The following is a 24033-nucleotide window of genomic DNA, read 5'->3' on the forward strand; positions in this document are numbered from 1 at the left end:
GCACATTTATGGACCGAATTTATGCGTGGTGGATTTTGATTGGTTGGTTGCTACACATGCTTTAAGTTGGGAACTTCCTCTCTCGAACACACTCACGTTGGGAAGCTTTCAGGGCGAGCTCTTTAATTGTGAGAAGGGCACAGTATTTCTCTTCAACCTTCAGCCATGGCGAGGAAATATTTGTTCCTCGGAATATTGGGGCTTATTTTATTAGCTGGTAAGTTGTCAGAGTGTCAATCTGCAAGAGTGAAGTCCTCAAGGTCGAAGCCGGTTGCACTGACCGGCGAAAAAGTCAATAACAAAAAATGTCAAAATCCAATGCTCTTTGCTCACCTTTGTAAGCGAAGTGATGTACTTACTGAGTTTATGCACGTAACAGTGCTGATGTAGTGTTGAAGATTGAGCAGGTGGCTGAATCTGAACAGTGTTGAGCTGTTAAGATTGGGGATATAGAATTAATTTTTTTGGGCATGTGAATGGGAGGAGTACTGTATATTACATGTATAAACTTGGAATCTAGATTGGATTCTGATAGTTACGCTTTTTCAAAGTTTAGCAATTGTTTCGTAATTTATTGACATTGCATCCTGCATGAAACCACCCCAAGCACTGGTTACATATTTGCAACAAGGCGATTTATGCAAAAGACTACAGAAGAAAGGTGGCAAACAGAAGAGAGAGAATGTCCTTTGCTCTTCTTCAATCTCGAACATTCTGAGATCTGCAACTTGCAATCCAGTGGTGGATTTAGAAGAGGGGTCCGGGGGGTCCTGACACCCCCTTTGATTTCTGAAAAACAGTTACACCAATAATACCTGCTTGAAATTAGAATTTTGCCCAGCTGAAGCATAGTTGTGAACCCTACCAAATGGCACTGTTAGACCGCTAAAATACCTATTTTTTGGGGGGGTTCCTTAAGAAGCCCACCAAACCCCACACCAAGTGGAGGGGGAAGGTTGGCTTGGCAACCACCGACCCCACCTTCAGATAATCCTGGATCTGTCCCTGCAATATGTTGTTTGTGATCAACACAACCTTGATGTTTTGAGTGATTCAAACAGTAAGATAATCAGTAACAGTTGGGTTAAAGTTCCAACATCTATTAACTTGTCCCCCTCCCCCTTTCACCGTCAAAATGGAATTTTCAAAATGAAATCCCATAGATATATGTTAAATAGGTTACTTGTGAAGACGGGTACATATTACATGTAGACGTACCCCAAGAATTCTTCACAAATGTTCTACTAACTATTACACAAAACTCAAAGAATGGTGTAAGAACTAAAATAAGGCAACATATAGTTATGGGCAGGTTCTTAAATTGAAATTGAGCATATTGATCTAGAACTGCCTGTAGCTTATCACTTGGAGGTGTTCTTGCTACAGGTGGTATGTGAGGAATCCTATTACCTGTAGAGGTTTTTTAAGCTGCATGCATGATCATATTGAGTAGTATAACCTCTTTCCCAGGATGTTTGGTGTAGTAACTGCTGTTTGCAGTGAATCAGGAATGAGATTTTTCTGACTGTCAGCAGTTTTTCGACTTTTTAGGAACCAAATTTGAAAAGTATCATCTCTCCTTCCCCTGGACCCCATGCCATACCAAACCATTTAACAATTATGATTATCATAATTATAATGTGGTAAATAGTGAGCTTTGAGACTTAAATTGGATAAAATTATTTAAAAATTAGGCAAGTAAAAAAGGCTTGAGAGGTGTACTGGTAGATATTGGTTTTTAGTACTATTAACCTATAAGTACTGTCTTTATTAAACTGAATACGTAAGTGTACCATTTTTTGCTGGGATAAAAATATCTTAACTCTCGGCAACTCTGATATACTTCTAGATGTACTGCTTTTGTTCTTCAGGATTCACAGTTGCAGCAGATGGAGATGATGGTGAGGAGGCAGCCACAGTTGATGCTGACATCGGCAAGAGTCGAGATGGCTCAAAGACTGATGATGAGGCAGTACAAAGGTGGGTGCACACACATGCAAACACACTCTTACATGCTGGCGCGTGTGCACACACACACACACACACACACACACACACACACACTGCCAGTAGTAGACTATTACACACACACATGCATGTACGCACACATGCACACACACACACTGTCTGCTACTAGTAGACTGTTGCACACCTTGTTTAGCAATGAATAACTCATATTAAGTTTACTGTACGCTATGGCTGACTTACATGCTCAGACATAAGGTTATCCATGTACTTTAGCCGGTAAGATGTGATCCCTTACACCTTCATCATCATTTCAGGAAGGGGGCATTTCAAAATCTCAAAATGAGTTACTGGCTCGTATAATACAGAATATGTTGAGTCAGAAGGATGTCCAAATTTAGGCTTCTTTAGGTAAAATCTGCAGGATAAAAGAAAAGAATAAGTAGTTCTAAAGAATAACTGTCTCTCTAACCTTTATTCAGGTGGCCTGTTGTTGAGCTGGTGACTTCATGATTGCTGCCTCCAGTGGAAATTACAGAAACTTTGTTTCTGTTGGCTTTATGTTGGCTCTAAAGCAAAATAAAAAGCAATGAAATACTGAATGCTTCCTATTTGTATTTTTTCTTGTGCATTGTCTAAAGATGAGAATAGCATCAATTTTGTGCTTTTTTGGTCACTCATGCTGTCAGACCTCAGAAAACACTAGTTTGAATAAAGATTTATCAGTCCTAAGACGAGATATTTTAAGGAAGATTGATTTAAAACAACTGCTTATTTTAACTGAAGTCTAATCAGAAGAATAACTTTGTTAAATGAAATTGCCTAGGGCTGGTGGCAAATGCCACATATTTGAAGATGTTTGGTCGATATCATTCAGTAAAAAACATCCTTTAGTATTTGATGAGTAGAGGCAGCTTATCGTCAGCCGTCACCAGTTTGTTTTTATCAAAGAACAATCTACCCACACTCCATTCAAATATCCAATTTTAGCAGATTGCAGCTCCATCCCCTTCCTCACTACCTGAGACGATTGTTTGAAATAATTTTGAAATAGGTAATCAAAACTTTGATATTGTTTCACAGAGAAGAAGAGGCTATAAAGTTAGACGGGCTGAGTGTGGCACAGATGAAGGAGATGAGAGAGAAAGCTGAGAAACACACATTCCAAGCTGAGGTGGACAGGATGATGAAACTGATCATCAATTCTCTCTACAAAAACAAAGAGGTAAGCTTTGGAAAGAATTTCATTTAGAAAAAAAATTAAAATCAGCAAATAAATTTCCATCAGCTGTGTTAATATGCACTTAGTAATCATGATGACAGTTTCCACAGTCCCCATTCAGATTGTGTTGAGGCTTTGAGTAAAAGTTACCTTTTTTACTGACAGGCACTGAGATATTGGAGTGCTTGAATCAATAATTCCACTCCAGTATCTCAGTGACTGTCAAGCTCAAGAGGAAAGTTTTTTTTTCAAAAACTGGAAATTATTGGTATATAGTACCTTCGATGCTGGCAGGAAAAATGTAGAGGTGATCGCAGATATTGAGGATGATTGCAGAAATTACAATTCCAGTTTAGGGAGAAAACTAAGTCTAAATTGTTTGAATGATTTTGAAATTGGTTTATATTCATTTAGCTGTTTATCTTTATTTTGTTTGCTCACACCTAAAAAAAAAATCAAACTAGTCAATGCCCTTATGAAAATACATTAGTCCCCCCCCCCAAAAAAAAAAAAAAAAAAAAAACTGCTTCTGGTTGTATTTCATCTTTATTATTATTATTTAAGCATTTCTTTTCTTATGATTCCTATTATTTTGTAAGTGAACATATATCTTGAAGTCTGAGCCTCCCCTTTTCATAATTTAGATACATTTGTTGTATTTGATCTCATGCTGACTGACTTGTTGACGTCAGACAGGGGTAGAAATAGCTGTTAATTTAACTGCTAAGACACGTGCAGAAATACTTAGAAACCACTAGATCTTCACCTCAGCCAGACTCTTGTCCAAAAGAGATATCAGGTCCATTATTTCATAGGTAATGCTGCACATAATGGCAGTTTTAGAAAAAGATCCAGGGGAAAATGTTTTTTTTTATGCAGTAGGAGTTTCTACACTTGGCCAAAGAAGTTTGGAAACATGAAATTGTTTTTCAGTAATTAACGATGTTTCTACTTTTTTTTTTGGTCAAGTGTTTATTTTTTAAACCATACTTTAAAATGCAGTAAACTGGATCAAGATCATGGCCTGTTACTTTCAGTTACATTTTTTTTCTCGTTTGAAGCAGCAGATTTTCAAGTGTTAGTTTAGTGTTCATAATATAACGATGCCTGCTTGCTCTGAGCACTGTAAGTAATGGTGAAAACCTTGCCAAGGAATCGTACTGGTAAAAGGAATTGGTGTGGGTGTGGGCCCCCATTTATTACTGAGGTTTTCAGGGGTCGAAATGTTTAGAAAATCATACTTTCCCTGCCGGGAAAGTGATTTTGTACATTACTTTCCCTGCAGGAAAGTAGCTTTCCCTGACAACAAAATCATGAAGACCGATTTCCCTGATATTAAATTAGTTTATTTTAATATGATGATGAATTATAAAGGAAATAACATATCTTTGAGAAATTAATGTTTATTGTTATGAAATAAACTAACATGGCATCCATATATAGTGTTTTTTATAACAACTGGGTATACGTATTTGTCAACATTAATGTGACTGAAATCTTAGTACCAAATACATATGCTGCATATGCAGTGCTGACTGGAAGGGCCATTACAATGGCCGAGAGAGCACAAATATTAGGGTAAATGTCTTTAAGTACAGTCAGCATTTTACTTAAAAAGGTTACTATGTCCTCGCCCTTTTCATGAAGTTCCAGCATGGATTTTTTTAACTGAGGCCATTCAGCCTGGCACATGTTTGTTATAAAGCCAGAGTTATCCAGTGTCCTCCTTAAATGTTCTGAAAGCCTTTCAATTGTCTCATCTCCATACTCGTCACTGTCTATATTCTCCATGGGTCCATCTTTGGCAGCTAAAAAGTAAGTATTAATGGTAATTGATAGATTGAGATTTTATTGCAATTATATACAGTTACAGAGAAATTACTGGAAACTTGTTCACTAGAATGGTAATGTGAATACTTAACTATGAACTGAAGGCAGACTCTGGACATGTCAATTATCATATAATCATGGTCAAACCAATAAACAATTGGACTTATTTCTAGTGTGCACAATGATTAATTTCATTTGAAACTTGGGGCATTTTCTTAATAGTAGACAATTTTATACCACTTAGTAAAGAGGAAGTTGAAGAAGTGCAGTGAAATTTTGATGTTAAAAACACTCAATTTTCAGAAGTATAAAGGGAATAAAGATATTAGGTCCTTAATTATAAAGGCTAGAATAACCCATGGCATCTTTTAAAAGGTCATCAGTTTGGTAGGAGTTCAATGAAAAACAAATTAATCACTAATCAAACAAACTAAATAAGTCCAGGTGGAGCTCTTGAGCAGAGCCGAAAATTCGAGGGTAGGAAAAACTCGGTCTGTGAAAAGGGCCGATTTGTTTTTCAGTACGTCATGTCATCAGCAAAGAGAACGAGGTAGGGCAATTTTAATGTTTACTACGTAACAGAAAGGTAAAAACGTCTTCTTTATCATAAAATTTACAATTCGTTAGATATAAAACTTGTTAGGCGTTATTATTGTTTACGACGTACCTGCATCGTCGCCATGTGCACCTGCTTCACCTTCATTTCTTATCGTGTCTTGAAGTTTACATGTGTCTTGTTTAGCGAGTTTGCTTGTTTTTTTTCCTTGCTTTCGTCTTTGATTTTCCACTTGAGGAGCTCATGCTCAAAGAGATTCATTTTCTGACTATCAAACTCCGTCAAACTTGAGCCCGACTAAGCGCGCAACCTGAATCTTGCATCAGCTGATCGTGGATAAATGGCTGACTGATATTCGTTCCCCGTACTACGCTCTCTGGTTCCCGTTATTTGTGTAGGCTTGGACGATGCGTTAACTTTGTTCACGCACATTAATTTGTTTCCGTGAGCTGCGTAGGTTTGTACCTCTCTATGTTATACATGCTAGCTACACAGCTTTATCCTTTCTATGTCAATCATTGTGTAAATGGTATAGGGAACGAGTCAGATATACCACTGTAAATGCCTCGAGACGATTTTGATTGACAACTCTCTTGAAATTCAAAAGGAGGCCCCGTAACAATTTCTAGCTAGTCACGTGCGTGCGTCCTTAGTTTCATAGTGAGTACTTACGTCTAGCTTACTTGCGTTGTGGAAAATAGTTAAATAATTAACGGCTTGTATCAGCACAACTTGGTGCCAGGAAATGAATTTCATTATAGGTAACAGTTCTTCGGGAAAGCGACCTCTAAGCGCGGTTTCCCGAAAGGTTTTTGCATTTCCCGGACATTTTCAATGATTTACCGGACGGGAAAGTAAGATATGGCTTAGATTTCCCGAGCTCGCAATAGCTTTCCCGCGGGAAAGCGGGAAAGCAACATTTCGACCCCTGGTTTTTAGTATGTTGCCATATATCAATAATTTCTATCGACAGCCATATATTGGGCTTGTTGAAGTTAATGCTAATATACTTATATGTACAGTGCAATGTGTATTTTCTAGATAATGACTGTGAAGAAATAGAGGGGGTGTTTGGCAGTTGTAAAATGAGTGGGTGGGGGGGGGGGGGAGGTGAGGAAGACAGAGAGAGAGAGAGAGATTATAACATTTCAAGTTATCATATGAATATGCAGGTAACCATGGTATTAAGCACAGTCAGCCTTGATACAGAGCTGCTTATGTTGAGAGACAATTATGTATTTAGCAACTGCCAGTTTTTGCTGTAAGTCAATGCGAGCACCGATTTCCCCTAGAGTTAACCTTTAGTAATATGGCAGTGGATCGAGCAGACAGCCCACTCCTGCTGATCAAACACCTAATATGCTGCAGAGGTGATTCGCACATCACACGGCTATTTCAGTAGTTTCGCCAGATTTTGGAACCTTTAATGCCAATTCAGTTCACTGAGTTAGTTAAAGGGTTAGTGATGCACTGTGGTTATTTTTGTAAGGCGTGGAATTTTTTTTTCTTTTTCATGAAGGTGGGAGTGAGGATAATTTGCAGATTGCACAAGTAGTAGGCAAAAGCTATAAGTAGAAGGTGCCCATTTGAGGGCAATGTTAGTTTATTTGGTGAATGAATATATATAAGACAAAATGTATAGAAGAATAAATATATAAAATTTAGAGCAAATAGAAATTGTTTGAATGTCTTCATATTTTTTATATATATTTGAAGTATGGAGAATGTCGTAAAAATGGAACGAATGAATTTTGTATACATGTACATATTTACAGCAATCACTGTTTGTTGCTAGTCTCAAGATGTGCGTGAGCTTAGATAGCAGAATCTGAAATTTATCCATAACTGTTTCACCGTAATATGTGCCATTTAGAACAGAGCAAAGTATAGTTAATACCTGGTATTGATTTGTTTTTAGAAGCAAATTACTTGGAACCTTTACCACAACCTTTCAAGTTAAACACACAAAAGCTTTTTAGCTACTTACGTAAACTTGTATCCATTTACTATAGATAATCATCACGTACTAGTATGTAATCCGAATGTTTTGAAGAAAATTCAAGAATGTGGGTGTGTGTGTGTATGTATTGTGAATGTTCCCATATCATATGATTATAAGGATGTAAGGGGAAATCCTTTTCCCAGCACCCTGGGTGTCACGTTGCCTTGGTAACATGACTTTTCCCCCAGTACATTTGTGTCCCAGTTTTGAAAAGGGCATAGGTAAAGCTAAACTGGAGTTATTTCAGTAGAATCAGGGTGATTCCGGCCTTGCTACAAAACATCCTCTGTTCAAGTGGTGCTCTCTTGATAAGGTCTTCTGATCACGCTTCTGAACCTTGGCCTGATTTATGATTAACTGGCAATTTGTTTTATTGGTTCAACATTGGTTACCTGGATAACACCATAGGTGTAAACAAACTGCCACAGGTAGTGGGGGAAAGTAGGTCAAGATCAAGGTGAAAAAAATGTTGAAAAAGCAGTAAATTATTATAATAGTGTTTTGAAAGGTTTCCCTTGTTTGAGTACTTCGTGCACTTGGCTAATTAATAAAAAAAAATTAGCTTAGAATTTGCCTCCAGTCCACGTTGCAGTTAAGACCCAATGCTAAGTTAAAACAATGATTTTCAACGTATGAATTGTTTCAGAAGAACCTCCCTTTGTTTTGTGGAAAGAAAGGTGTTGCATGTTGGAAAAAAATGAGAGATTCTTATGGTGAGCAGGAGATGTATGAGATCTTCTTTCTCGATCACAGTTTAAGAAATTTTTGGAACCTTAGAATGAATGAAATATGACTAAATCAGATCATCGTTTTACATAGTATATATAAATTCCTGTAACTGCAGCAGTGACAAAAATGATTTGCCTGCTTCAGTATATACAGACATCACCCATGCTGCCATATAGTGAAGCCAGTGGCTTGTATAGTAGCACAAGTATTGTTTGATTTTATGGTGGAGATGTGTGGTTTTGATAATGTCAGTGATGAGCTGGTAATTGAGGATTAGCCTCTAATAGGTACCACAGGTATGTCTGCATGGAGAGAGGGAGATGGGGGAGGTAGAGCTTTAAGTGAGGAATGTGCAGATACAGGGGTCATTGACTTGAATCTCAGAAGAACTTCTAGACTGAAAATTGGTCTAAAAGTTTAGCCTACAATTTTAGTTGGCTCTGACTCTAGATAAAGCAATTACTCTAAGCAAGAAGTACGACCAAAAAACTACTTAAAGATATCTTGAAGTAGGCAATGCTAGTCCAACAAGTGTATTCTTCCTCACTCCTGCATACTCACATGTATACACACACACATGCACATCAAGACACATGCTGACAGACAGACACACAAGCATACGTACACACATTCACACACACATACACATTGGCACATGCTGACACCTGCCTACATGCGTCACGATCATATGCAGTATTAATTGTACAATTCCTACGATATTATTAAACACAATCTGTATAATTACGCAGTGCTATCTATTATACATGCTGAAGATATAACGCACCAGGTGGTGAGAGCTGTTAATAATATATATAATAATCATAAGTAAAATCTGTTATACAGTTAACACAGGTAATTGCAGTAGAAACCAATGTACCAGTCTGCAGTGGTAAAGCTGCTTTCCCTCTCTATGTAACTGGTCTAGGAAATGGGATGTGTATTTATGTTTTGCTGATTTAGCTGATAGCCTTGGAGATGTGGTGCTATCATTAATTACTCGTTAATCGTATTTTCTGTGATCACACAGACAAGAGAGAAAAAAATGGGGGGGGGGGGGGGGGTCAGTATTTCACCAAGGACAGGTCTGTAAGAAGTTAAAGATTAAGAAACATTAAACTGGATGTTTAGAAAGTAATGGAATCCAACAGTTTGAAGAATTTAGGTATATTATGGTAAGGTCATGTAAAAAAAAAAAGATAAATAAATATATACATTTAAAAAAATAAAATAAAATGATGAACTTAGAAAACAATCCCTCCTTTCTCGACTCTATTGACACACTGAATATGGTAGTGGATTTGATATTCCTGAGAACCCCAAGATAGCGTCTTTATCTCCTTCTTAGTTAATTTAAACATGAGAACATGTTATTGCTGTAATCCAGCTAGCTGTCAGAATTAGACACGATTATTGGTGAGTACATGCCTGTTGGCAGGTGTTACGAGAGCTATCTTCTGACTGGGGAGTCCATGCAGTATTGCTGGGCAAACAGCATGTAATATTATACTCAGTACAGCTTCATATTGAAAATATGTACTGCTGTCTGTTGATTTTTTTTCTTTAATTCGTAGAGAATTTTTCATTGAAATTAACAGAATGGCAATGGAATTAGTTTCATGTTAGAAAAATGGTGTTAGTGGGGCATCTTTAGCAAGGAATTTTAATTTTAAAATGTTTGCCTTTCCTGTTGCATAATCAAATTTGTAGCAAATAATAGTGAGTGCCATTTTTCTGATGTTGCCATGTGATTGAGCCTTAACAACTGTAAAGTATATATTACTTGGATATGCTTGCATGAGTGCATGTGCGCACACACACACACACACACACACACACACATACACACGTACAGCATTAATTACCTATTATAGAAGCTGTCCTTAGTTTATAAATTAGGCTAAAAACTGACTTTTGACAACCATGAAGTCTATATATGACATTCCCACTGAAGACAAATGTGTATTTTCAGAATGTTTTCAGCAGAATAAACCAGACAAGTATAATTTGATTTTGTTTATAATCTCATTTCTCCTTTCAGATTTTCCTCAGAGAACTGATTTCCAATGCGTCTGATGCCCTGGACAAGATCCGCTTCCTCTCACTTACCGATAAAGATGCCCTGGGTTCAAACGAGGAGCTCACCATCAAAATCAAGGTATTTTTAGGTTTTTAATTTAATATATATGGTTGCTGGTTTAAGATAGGAAAAAATTAATAAGCTAAGTATATTTGTTGCATGGTATAGTCATAAGGGTAAACATAATTCAAAATATTTAATTATATTTACAGTTTTTATTAATTTAAAGGTTATATGACAGGCTACCACTCTAACGTGGCCAGCTGATGAAAATTATTAAACATTCTGAAAAAATAAAATTATTTGCTACTCACTGCTGTCTGTTACATAAGGCCTTCACTGAGCATTGTTTATCCTCTCATGTTGAAAGTGTTTTTGATTTCTTCATGTGATGCATAGTTATTGATATATTGTAAGTAAATTGTGATGTCTAAAAATACACTCATTTGTATAAATAGGTCTATTGGTCACGGATGAGACCCAGAACTATAAACTATGATATGAAAATGGTAGTGGGTGGGGTTTGGTAAATAATTGTTTTGCAATACTAGTATTTTTTTTTCAAAGAAATTTGTTTGATAGGCTTAGTCATCAGATAAGTATTTTATTTTTGACACAGGTACACCCTTAGTGTAACAATGACTTTGGCTTAAGTAGTTCACACCAAAGATGATGACAGTTCAAGTGAACCATGATGTAATATCTCAAGGAAGTAAACCTGGATAGCAGTACAGTTAAATGAAGTGGTGTGATTGTTTAATAAATAAATGTAATCGTATTTTACTTAGTGGACTGCTATGGATTTTATTGAGTTGATGTCTTAGTTCTAGAAATTAAGATTAATTTTCTGGATTGTATTTTTTTGGCAACTGTCCCTCAGTGAAGTCATAGGTTTGGTGATGTCATTTATCCCATGTGATATCATCAGGACAGGTGGTAAGAAAAGCTTGTTGTCATATATGGCTTGATGAAGAAAATAATTACATATTTGATTTTAAATTTTCTTGGAAAACTGTTCAATAAAACTTACTTTTTATCTCCAGGCTGACAAGGACAATCACGTGATCCATGTTACTGATACTGGCATTGGCATGACACGCGAAGAACTTACGAAAAACCTTGGTACCATTGCCAAATCTGGCACCAGTGAATTCTTGAACAAATTGGGAGAATCCACAGGAGAACAAGCCAGCGATCTCATTGGACAGTTTGGTGTTGGTTTTTACTCTTCTTTCTTGGGTGAGTGGTTTTCACATGTTTGGGAACCTTTATATTCTCATAGAATTTTTGAAAGAGCATGTGTGGAATTTAATTTGACTGTCTAGGGAGTTGATAATGAAGGATACTATGGATAGGACAAGGACAGCCATTACATAACTGACTTGCTTTTGTGCTTTGTGGTAGTGAAGTAGTATGAAATTTTGTCTGTAGTTTCTTTATATGACAGTTGTTATTTTCCCCCACTGAAATTTGATGTTCTAAAAATAATGACATTTAAAATAAAATTTTTCCCCTGCAGTTGCTGATCGTGTTGTGGTCACTTCAAAGAGCAACAATGACGAGCAGTACATCTGGGAGTCAGATGCCAATTCTTTCTCCGTCACCAAGGACCCCAGGGGTAACACCCTAGGAAGAGGAACCACCATTAGGTAACCATGGCAACAACAGTAGTGGAAATCGGTTTCATTTTGGTGAAAATTTCACTATTCATTCTAGTTTATATTATAAAATGTTCTAGAAGCATGGATTTCATTGGAGGTAGGGTGGTGGGTGTCTTTCTCAATGACATCTCAATTTTTATTATTTTCACATTTTTTTCTCAGTCAAATAATTTCCTTGTTTCTTCCAGTCTGTTCTTGAAGGAGGAGGCTCATGATTACCTGAATGAAGGCACCATTAAAGACTTGGTCAAGAAATACAGTCAGTTCATCAACTTCCCCATCTACCTGTGGACTAGCAAGGTAATAGCACATACACACGCACTTATGCTTCTGTGTACATATTAATACATGTACAGGTATATGTGTATACAAGTCTACTAGTGACCTTTGATTCAGATATTTACTGTACATCCAGCATTAGCTGTGAGATTAGGAACTTGACTTGGAAAACTTTTGCTTATTTCCAGTAAGACATTAATTTCAAATATCAGATATCAAAGGTGAATTGGATAATTCTCGTAACATGCTCTCAGACATTACTAGCTGTTTTACATGTTGTTGCTGCCAGTCCGGCATGTAGTACATGCCAGTGACGTTACTGCTGTTGTAGCATATATAGGAATGTAGGAATAAACCTGTCAAATTATGAACCTGTTATTGAAGCTGCCTAGATGCATTCTATGGAGGGAATAATGCTAAGGTCATATATGGTCATAAAGAGGTCCCTGGAGGTCACTGAACACTGGAGACAATGTCAAGTGCTATTTTCAGTGAACTGAAAATGTCAGATGGCACATTTAGTTTGTAATTTTTTAGCTATAATTTTAACATTGTGATCATATTTGTTCAAGACGGAGATGGTGGACGAGCCAATTGAGGAGGAGGAAGAGAAGAAGGATGAGGCAGCCGAGGAGAAGAAAGATGAGGATGAAGATGAGGAGGAAGAAGGAAAGGTAGGGGTCACCTGAGGTCAATAAGAGGTCACCTGAGGTCAATTAGATTATTTGAATGAGCATGGCTGGTCCAAGGACAAGGACACGTTTTTGTCTTCAACTTAAGAAAGCCTTCTCTGTCTCTTTGATGAAAAAATCATTGTTCAGAATTGTGCAGACTGGCATACTGTTATCTAAACAAGTGACACATTAAATTTTGATACTAAATATTGATTTATGTTTTATGTTGATTTATTTTTTATTTTTCTGTATTTTCAGGTTGAGGAAGAGAAGGAGGAAGACAAGCCAAAGACCAAAAAAGTGGAGAAAACAACTTGGGACTGGGAACTCCTTAACAGTAGCAAACCTATTTGGACTAGAAAGTAAGGCTTTGCTGTTGGGCATGGAAAAAGAGCACACAATTGTGCACACATACACTCACATGCACATTTGCTACTTGCACACACACGTAATGAAGCAGGTATTGGTTTCTTATTCACCAATGATGACATATCTTGATGTAACTAATATGGAAGTGTTGATTAGTCTTACTGAGGTGGTTTTTCTATAAACATTTTTATTGGAATAGTTCTGAATAATGTTATTCCACTTATTATTAACAAAAGTTTGTGTCAAACTGAACATTTTTACTTAATAATTGGTCGCTCTAGATTCCGGATTATAATGAATAATTCAGCTCAATATGTAAAAAAAAAAAATGAGAAGATGAGTCATTGGAATCCCATATTTTCAGACCTGCAGACATTGCATCTGATGAGTATGATGACTTCTACAAGGCTATAAGCAGAGAGAGTGATGCCCCTCTGGCTCACACCCACTTCACAGCCGAGGGTGAGGTGACCTTCAAGTCCATCCTCTTCATCCCCAAGACCTCCCCACCAGATACCTTCCAGAGTTACGGGAAGAAGGTCGATAATATCAAGGTACGATTTTTCAGCTGCTGTTGTAGATTTTTTTTCCTCTCTTAGCAGTATTTTCAAATTATTTCATATTTTATAGCTGTTGAAGACAATCTTTTTACAGTTCAGTCATTCAAAGATATGTTCACATTCAAAAACCTCTCTCTTAATATTTGAAGAATTTTTAGATGAAGGTTTATTCTAGCATATGCTTGTTTTGGGTTAACACTTTTTTGGTGTATTTTTAATTTTTTGCATTTTGTGAATGAATTTACTGTAATTTTTATATTGTCCGTTTTACTCCAGATGTATGTTCGACGTGTTTTCATCACAGATAATTTTGAAGACATGATGCCAAAGTATCTGTCCTTCATTCGCGGTGTCGTAGATTCTGACGATCTGCCCCTGAACGTGTCACGTGAAACCCTGCAGCAGCACAAATTGCTCAAGGTTATAAAGAAGAAACTTGTGCGTAAAACGCTGGACATGATCAAGAAGATTGGAAAGGAGGATTTTGATAAATTCTGGAAAGAGTTCAGCACAAAGTATGTTGAATTTATTTTTTAAAATCTGTAGCTATTAAGTGCTTTTTATGTACAGACACAGATGTGTCTGTACATATAGCCGTCATCTGCGTCTGTCGTCGCCGTCGTCGCCGTCGCTGTGCACTTTTACCGATAACACGATAAGTGGAAAACTGTTTTTTCTTTTTGTTTGAAACTTACAGAACTGATGAATATTCATAATACGCAGGTCGAGTTCAAAAATCAGCATGATCGGGTCACTTATAGGGAATTTATGCTGTTTTTTCACTTTTTTCAGCATATATGCAGCACCGATAACACGATAAGTGGAAAACCATTTTACCTTTTGGCTTGAAACTTACAGAACTGATGAATATACATAATACGCAGGTCAAGTTAGAAAATCAGCATGATTGGGTCATTTTTAGTGAATTTAGGCTATTTTTTCTCTTTTTTCAGCATATATGCAGCACCGATAACACGATAAGTGGAAAACCATTTTACCTTTTGGCTTGAAACTTACAGAACTGATGAATATTCATAATACGCAGGTCAAGTTCGAAAATCAGCATGATCGGGTCACTTATAGGGAATTTATGCTGTTTTTTCACTTTTTTCAGTATATATATGCAACACTGATAACACAATATAAGAAAAACAGATTGGCCAATTGTCATTATACTCACAGGAGGGGCCAATCTTACTAAAACACAGGTTGAGTTTGAAAATCAACATAATCAGTCCATTATTTTAGAAGTTATGCTGTTTTTTCACATTTCCTCACATTCAATTCTTAGGCATGTTAACAGTCTCATTATTGAACTAATAAGATACGTAAAAGTGTTTGTTTGACATTTCCTACATCTTTACAACATTGTTAGTTGATTTTGTAAAAATGATGGTAAACTTGTTATCATGTATTGTGTAATAAAGTGTCAAAAATGGAAATAAACTCATATCATTACAGTTGGTCAGATGCATTCATCCACTATGTTCAGAATCTCAGAATGGAGGAAGTTGGACATTTAACACTGTTCTATTGATACTTTTCCCATCTCATCAATTTTCTTCATTGGTCATATAAAAATGGCAGTAAACTGTTTATTTTGTTTTATGTTAAAAAAGTGTTAAAAATGGAAATAAACCCATTTCAGAACAGTGCTGTCTTGTTTACATTTTGGCATTTTCAATATGTGACTTTGAAGTTCCATGGGCCTGAAGACTTTTGCTAGTTACATTTTCTGAATAACCATGATACTAATATTTTATAATTAAAAATTGATGGTCATTATGCTGTAAAACATTATGTAATATTGCATCAAAATTTGAAGAAACCCCTATTTTGGGCACTGCTCCCATGATGACCATTTAAGGAAAATCATGTCACTTACTGTTCTCAAACTTACAGGAAAGAAACATGGGACTAAAATACAGCTTCAGTAGGCAATGCAGTCTGTTTGGTAAATTTTTCTGCCAATTAAACAGTTTTTTGTGAAAATTTAATTTTTCACATATTGGCATTTCCAAGGTGTGACTTCGAACCTCCATGGGCTTGAAGACCCATGCTAGTCACATTTTGTGAAAATCCATGACACTTATATTTTATTATTAAAAATCGATGATCATTATGCTGTTAAGCATTATGTAATGTTGCATCAAAATAGAAGAAAACACAAATTTTGGTGCTGCTGCCTTGATGACCATTATGGGAAAACCGTGTTACTTATGACTGTCAAACTTTCAAAAAAGAAACACAGGACTAAAATGCAGCCTGAGTTAGAAAAGCAGTCTAATTGGCTTCTTTTTCTGGAAATTATACATTTTAGTGTAATATTCATTATCTTTTTGGCATATTCATTGTGGGACTCGGAGCTCCCATGGACATGAAGCCAAATGATAATCCTATTTTCTACATGTCCATCCTATTTATAGTCAATAAACAAAAATTGGTGATAATTATTCTCTAATTTATTATGTAATGTTACATCAAAATTGACAACAATCTTTTTGCACTGCTACTGCAAACATTATGAAAAGAAAACTGTGCTACTTATTATGATTTTAAACTTACAAGTACGATTTTTAGGATTGGCCTTCAGCTCATGAGAAAACCAGATCTATTGGATTATCATGTTTATTGTATTTATGCATTTTTTTGTGAAATTTTCATTTTTCTCATTCTGGCACTTTCTAAGTATAAACTTGAACTCTGATGGGCCTGGAGCCTTATGCTTTTACTTTCGTCTGTGTTACCTGTTGTGCATAAGTTGATGTTGACTGTGCAGTTAACCATAATGTATTATTGCATCAGGATTGGTAGTCTCCTATTTTGGGCATTATGGTTTTGTGCTTTTCTTAAGGTGTGACTTATGGGCCTGAAGACCTTTGAGTGGGTCAGACTGTAAATTACCCTTGGGTATCAGTAGATCAATTTCAGAGTTATAAAGTCATTTGCTTTAATAGGCCATTAAATGAGATTACGTAAAGCACACTTATTGATATTTCCCTGTAAACTCCCAAAGGTAAAGCCCTCTGCTAGATTAATAATAAGGAAGCAGTGATAATTATGCAGGTAAATTTTGTTTAATATTGCAAATAAGTTATATATATATATATATATATATCAAACTGGAAGATTAAAAGTTTGAATAGCATCTTCATTGGAATTATATTTACCTCAAGCTCTGCCAAGGGGGTTATATTTTCACCCCTGTTTGTCTGTCATCCACATAACACAAAAAGTTATGGACCGATTTTGCAGAAATTTTCAGGAACTGTCGGAAGTGGGCCAAAGAGAACAATGATTAATTTTTGGTGGTGGTCCGGATCAATAATCAATCAATTATCAATAATAATCAACAATTGCTGCCTTGGCAGAGGTCTGCACTCTCAAGGTGCTTTTCTAGTTTTGTTGTTTTCCTTTATAATTTTTTCTCAAACACTTGCATTTGTGACTTTTAACTCTCATCTGCCTGGGGCTCTGCACATTTTCTGTATTTCTACATAAGCAGTTGTATTGTTTTTTATGTCTTTAAACATTATGTAATATTATTTTATGCACTGTCATCATTTTTCAAATATTGAGACTTTCATAATGTGAATTTGAACTCTCATGGTCCTGAAACTGTAATCTTATTGAAGGGGTGGATTGAGACCATCTTCTGGGTCTTCCGGAAGGCAGTCAGGTTATTAAGTTTATATTGACTGGTATCTATTTTTTCTGTTGGAAGACCATCAAAATGGAGGATGGATCAACATAGATACTTTGTAATACTGTCAGAAAATATCTCTGGGTCTGCTCCTGTTATTGACCATGTTACCTGTTGTGCAAGATTAAAATTCAGTGTTGACTGAGAGTGCTATTATAAGCATTATTTATTATTGCATCAAAATTGACAAAATGACCTTTTTTGCATCTTTATTTTCTGTTTTTTGTCTGTACATTTGACAGCTTTGCTGCCTTGTTTGATACTGTTTTTCTGATGAAGTAAAGCCTTTTTGAATTCAACCATACAGATAGTGAATGTAATAAAAATAGGAAACAGGCCAACTTTTTACAATTAGTTTTGAGAATTCTTAATTTGACAATAATTCCCTCCAAAGAGAATAAAAATAATACAGTGTTAGACTGCAATTTTGTAAAAGAAAAATGTGTATACATTTCTGAAACTTAGTCAACATGATCTGCACTAAATGTGTAAATGTTTGTGACTTCAGCATCAAACTCGGTGTTATTGAGGACCACTCTAACAGAACTCGTCTGGCCAAACTGCTCAAGTTCCAGTCCTCCAACTCTGAAACTGAAATGACGACTCTTGCCGAGTACACAGAGAGAATGAAAGAGAAACAAGAGGCCATTTTCTTTGTGGCTAGCACAAGTAGAGAAGAGGTGAGTGTCTAAAAGAAAAATAAATTTCATTGTGGTTTGTTTGTTAGTGCTGAATCATGACCTAGGAGCCCTGGAATGAATTTTGTTGGCTATGTGGACCTTTAGGGAGCCATCTTGGAAAAACAAACAAACAAACAAACAAAAAAACGTTAATTGATTATGGGTGATGTGACATTGGTACTGATGAGAGGAAACTGTCAGCCTTTTTAAAGGTCTCTTAAAAGACCTGTTTAGATGAGTGGTGATAAATGACTGATTTGTTTGCTTAATCAAGATCTAATAGTAAATGGAATAATATAGTAATTTTAGGACAGGTTTAAAGACCTAGCAAATTTCACAAGAATATCATTCAAAATGTTTTTTGCTTTTCAAAAAATTAGTTTTATTGCTATTTTTTAGGCTGAGAAGTCTCCATTTGTGGAACGTCTCTTGAAGAAAGGTTATGAGGTCCTCTTCCTCGTGGAACCCATCGACGAGTACTGCATACAGTCTCTGCCAGAGTTTGACGGCAAAAAGTTCCAGAATGTCGCCAAAGAAGGCTTGAAGCTGGAGGAGTCTGAGAAGGCCAAAGAGAGAAAGGAAGCCCTGGAGAAAGAATTTGAACCCCTAACAAAATGGCTGAAAGAGAAGGCTTTGGCTGATAAAGTAAGTAGTTAGGTTTAAGTTTCATTACTATATTGTCATCTTTTGTGCTTGCAGTCTAGTATATATAATCCTAATTATAATTTAGCATTTTGTTTTACATATTTCCTTTTTATCATTTTTAGAACTTGTCCAATGTGAGTGGTGTAGTTATTTTTTAGAAGACAGAATCTTCCTAACATTAAATTTAAATGAAGTCACTGGTTTCATCCTAATAACTTACACCAAACTTTGGTTAATTGTTAATCTAGTCAATTTCAACATCATTAAATCTTAACACTTGCTTAAAAATTTTCATTACAGATTGAAAAAGCTGTCATTTCGGATCGTCTTGACCAGTCACCCTGCACCCTGGTGGCCAGTCAGTATGGCTGGTCTGGTAACATGGAGAGAATTATGCAGGCACAGGCTTACGCTAAAGCCAAAGATCCTTCTCAAGAGTAAGTTTTTGCCTGCCCATTTACTTAAAAAATTTAGGTAAAAGAAAAAAAAGCCTAGCAGTACCCCAGAAAGGACACAACCACAGTCCATTTGTAAATCATTAAATGGTGTTTTAGTCAATGTTTTGTTAGAATAAAGCTAGCCTTGAACTAGGTTAATTTTAATTTGTACAGTTTTTTAGTGGCGGTTTTACTATCATATTTGAAGTGTATAAATTATGGAGATTATTGTAGAGAAATGTCAAAATGGCAGCTAGGTCACATTGAGATGCCTTTTATGGTTATTGATTGTAAATCTCTGAGATGAATAATGAAATCTGCTCTAGTGGATTATATGCCAGAGAAACTGAGTGAAAATTGGATGTTTTTTTTACCCTTGCTGTTTGTCTGACACCATGGTATTGGGTTCAGGGCTTTTGTAACTTCTTATGGTAATTGTGTTTTGTAATTTTCAGATTCTATGCATCACAGAAGAGAACACTGGAAATCAATCCCAGGCATCCTCTCATGAAGGAACTCAAGAGTAAAGTGGAGGTAAAGTGCAGGGAAATTACACAGATTTGAGTTTATATTCTGAAAGCAACCCAGTTTTTTTTCACTTTTTTTTTCCAGCTTATGAAATTATCTACAAGAAATTATTATTTTGAAAATGTCTGGTCTTGGGGTGGGGGGTGGGGGGGGGGGGGGTGGACATGAATGAAAATGTTAAAACACCCCTGAGTAATTTTGTCCTATTAAGCTTTTATTGAAAGAAGAGAACTTTTTTCACAAGAGGTTATGAAATTAGACATAGATAATCCTATATAGTTTTGGTGAGGAAGATGAATCACAGACCTGTGTGTTTCTATTCACAGGCAAATGAGGACGACCAAACTGCCAAAGATTTGGCAGTGGTCATGTTTGAGACTGCCACTCTGCGGTCAGGCTATGCCCTCAAGGACACAGCAGGGTTTGCTGAGAGAGTTGAGCGCATGATGCGCCTCAGTTTAGACATTTCATTGGACGAAAAGGTACGTCTATAGATAGGGAGGTTGTCAACTTTATACAAAAGTTACAAGAAACGAGATGAAACACAATTTCTGTTTTGAATTGGATTTTTTTTCCACATTTTTTGGGGCTATAACAGCTGTTTCCCCCATAAAATTTGTCACTTGTATTCTATCAATACCATTTTTAAAGGATACATTTGCATATTTTCCATGTAAAAAGGAAGATTATACATATTGTGATGGAGAAGTATTTCATTAAAGCACAGCATCAAAATATAATTTTAAGAAATAGTTTTGAGAAGTTTTAAGAAAAAGTGCTGCCATCTTTCTTCAGGTTGAAGAAGAACCAGAGGAGGAGGAAGCAGAAGATGCAGGTGGAGATGAAGAGGTCGATGCTGATGGTGAAGAGGAAGACGGTCAGCCAGCAGCCGACGAAGATGCCAAAGATGCAGAAGAAACAGAACAGGTAATGGTCATATTGATGCAGTTTGATTTGGTATTGGGGGTATTTTGTCATGCTTTGCCTGTACTGTGGCAGTGTATCAGATTGGCCAATTGGTGAATTGATTTCAAAATATTGGACTGAAATTCACCAATCAAAGCTTAGATGACATACTGTCACATGATGGGTCACATGGCACAGCATATGTCTATAACAGCATGTTGTGCTTGTTGATTATTTGTATATTTTTAGCTCTTGAATGTTACCTTTGCGGTTTTTTAAATGATCAGATGAATAATTTTCTTGCAAAGTAAAAGCTGAAACAACTGTTTCCTTCTTGCAAAATATATTTGCATAATTTTTTTTCTTATTTAATGATTAAATGAAGAAATTGTGTGTGTTGATTGTACTGAAGAAGCCGAGAGATCTGTTTGACTGTCTGTCAGACAGATACTTGGCTGCTTCAATACAAATTTATACCATATACCATCTTTTTATATTTGAGCCTTGATGATAATGTATTTATTATGCGCATTATGGAGTTTGGCATCTGGACTTTTCACTGTTTGTTGGCTTTCCCCTCTAACCATGTTTTTGCTCGACAGTGTGTACTTATTTCAACCATATTATTTATATACATTAGCCATAGGATATACCTTATATAATAAGTGTTTTAGATAAAATGTAGAAATATTTCACCTCATTTGGAACATCTCATATTTAGATAGCTTCCACACTTGTGAAATGTTTTGCACTGCAGTTTGAATTTAAATACAGATATAATCATATAAAAGAAATGAGCTTAAATTGAAAGTATGAAAATTTTTTCTCATGCATAAGCTTGTTTTCTGAATAACAAGATGCAGAACAACAACAATTTGCCCTACACTTGATAGGCAAATTTTTTAGCATGTAAATAAAACCTGAATTACAATTTGATTCGATTGCTCGTTAGTCAACATATTGATCATTTTGAGCGTTTAAAAAAATAAAAAGATAAGATGAAGGCACAAATTCTATGCCCCCCCCCTTCCATAAAGGAGCATATAAATGAAGCCAAAGAAGGGAAAGGCATCACAAAGTCCAGGCCAAACTTTGGAAAGACATCAAACTTACTTAGAACGTTTCCATTCTTTCTTTATTTACAGAAGGAAGAAACCAAGAAAGACGAATTATAACCTCGGCGTGATGGGCTGTCCCATCTTTGATGTATCATATTGACTTTTATCAAAGACCCAAAAAAACATATAAATATGTATATGTAACATATGAAAAAAAAGTATTGAGTGAAGAAATGATGGACAGAGTACAGAATATTACGTATATTTTATGTGTTCCACAGCTGTTTTGTCTTACGGTTCTCTCGCATGCCACGCCTTGTTTTAGATGAATTTCCAGACGCATTTACTGACAGTATAGCTTTTGCACGTTTCTTACGAGTGTGGGGCGATGTTAGAGACAGATACTGCGACCAGTCCTAAAGCGAACAAACTCTGAGCACGTGAAGTGAGCGGCAACGGCCTAAATTGGGCTGTTATGGAATTATAAATGTGTCTTAATAACGAGTGACATATGTCACCATCCTGACATCTTTTACTTTACTTGAACTGTTAACGAATTAACTGTGTTGTCGTGGACGAATCATGAACTGAAATCTTTCCAAAGATTGAAAAGAAAGAACTGCTGTGCATTTCACTTAGATGTTTGCTTGTTTGACTTTTATGTTGATTTTGTTGAAAGAAGGTTGTACCTTTTCGTTATTTGTTTTTAATTTGTTCATTCATATTTTTTCATTCCCAATATACCTATCCCTTAGATACCAGCGCTATCTCAGAAGTTAAATGTCGTGTACGGGACTATTCAATGGTGCGCACAAAATGAGAATTTGTCTATCACCAGTTTGATTGCTCTCCTTTGCCAAGAGAACATTCTTTTATACACCTGTAGCAATATACAGAACGCTGGTAATAACCTAGAGCAAAGATGTTGGTATTTATTACCAATTTTTTCTTTAATTTCAAAGAGGGGCCATGATAGTCTTGATATAAACGGCAAATTAACATCTACTTAAATGTTTTGTTTCTTGCCGGTTGTTTTGTGGGGGACCCAGAAAAGTAATCTTTAAATACCAGCCAAGAAAAAAGCGGTTATTGAGTGTCTATGTAGGCACTGGATTTATTATTTGTAAGAAAAATAAAAAAAGGAAAAAAACTTGGTGCTTTGTGTGATTTCTTACAGCAAATTGTCGTTTCCTGACACATTTTGTTGCTTTTGGATCAAGTTCGCTCAAAAAAGCAGTGCCGCGCTGGAAACTGCAGCTTTTATTAGCATTCACCTTTAGATATCAGAATGCTGAATGACCGGGGAAAGCTTTACGTTCCTGAATTTCGAGCACGAACGTTTGAATTGTCTGAAATGAAAGGTAAACGTCTTACTTGAAATCGAGCAGCCTTTTCCACATCTTTTGAAACTGTGCAACGAAGGTTTACTATAAATGATTGTCTAGATGGAATAGGACTCAAATACTACTTCATTGAAACGCTGGTATTTAAATCGTTGTATAGAATGGCCGACCTTTTTTAGGCAGGCTGCGCGTTTGGTTCATTTTAATAATTCGTTTATTTATTAATCTTATTATTGAGTAATGACATTGCTGCTCCCGATGAAAAGGTTAATTTTTTATGCGAAACAGGAAATCATACAGCGGCAGTAGGAAAGTGTACAGATTCATCGACAGCATTTGTAAAATATGAATTATTTTAATGCCAAATTTACCCAAAGCGCCCCATAAAATTATAATTCATTTCAGGAACTAAACTTTAATAACAACAGCCTTTGTATATTACACAATAGTAAAGTAAGCGGCAATAAATTTTAATTTAAAAAGACATAGATATGTCAAATATGACCTCCCATTTTATTTCAAAAAAGCATGGCGTATTTTCCTAGATTACCTGATCACTCCCTTATAAATATTATGAATGCAAATTATATTTGATGCATGTGCATTTCATAGGTAATTATGTAGCATTTCTGCATTCCTGTGTTTATTAGATGTAGCATATGAGCGATGTTTATTTTGATAACATTAAACACACTTTAAACAGAAGAAATATTTATAAAAAATATTTCAGTGAAACTTGTCAGTGAACATTTAAAATGCGTTTTGCAAATATGTCGAAATGCTGTGTAAATTACAACATTTATTTCCAA

General features: G+C 35.9%; 1 protein-coding gene and 1 long non-coding RNA gene across 2 annotated transcripts in view; one reads left to right on the plus strand and one right to left on the minus strand.

Annotated features, from left to right (window-relative positions):
- The first annotated feature begins 27 nt into the window (after positions 1–27).
- LOC106155236 (uncharacterized) overlaps positions 28–24033 on the plus strand; it is a 33247-nt gene continuing 9241 nt past the window's right edge. Inside the window, exons 1-17 of the mRNA XM_087015856.1 lie at positions 28–217; positions 1872–1980; positions 3049–3190; positions 10343–10459; positions 11425–11620; positions 11901–12030; positions 12231–12342; positions 12894–12995; positions 13254–13357; positions 13729–13918; positions 14201–14439; positions 18136–18307; positions 18707–18952; positions 19253–19389; positions 19845–19923; positions 20244–20399; positions 20713–20844. Of these exons, the coding sequence (XP_086871982.1) occupies positions 166–217; positions 1872–1980; positions 3049–3190; positions 10343–10459; positions 11425–11620; positions 11901–12030; positions 12231–12342; positions 12894–12995; positions 13254–13357; positions 13729–13918; positions 14201–14439; positions 18136–18307; positions 18707–18952; positions 19253–19389; positions 19845–19923; positions 20244–20399; positions 20713–20844 (2415 nt within the window). The 5' untranslated portion in view covers positions 28–165. The remainder of the gene's footprint in view (positions 218–1871; positions 1981–3048; positions 3191–10342; positions 10460–11424; positions 11621–11900; positions 12031–12230; positions 12343–12893; positions 12996–13253; positions 13358–13728; positions 13919–14200; positions 14440–18135; positions 18308–18706; positions 18953–19252; positions 19390–19844; positions 19924–20243; positions 20400–20712; positions 20845–24033) is intronic.
- Positions 4512–6502, minus strand: LOC147761129 (uncharacterized). The gene is made up of 2 exons (XR_015335165.1): positions 5685–6502; positions 4512–4995 (listed from the first exon to the last, which is right to left on the minus strand). It is a non-coding gene; the product is annotated as an uncharacterized LOC147761129 (long non-coding RNA).

Source organism: Lingula anatina, chromosome 6 (assembly GCF_051362555.1).
Source record: "Lingula anatina isolate TDL-2025a chromosome 6, LinAna3.0, whole genome shotgun sequence".
NCBI classification, from domain to species: domain Eukaryota; kingdom Metazoa; phylum Brachiopoda; class Lingulata; order Lingulida; family Lingulidae; genus Lingula; species Lingula anatina.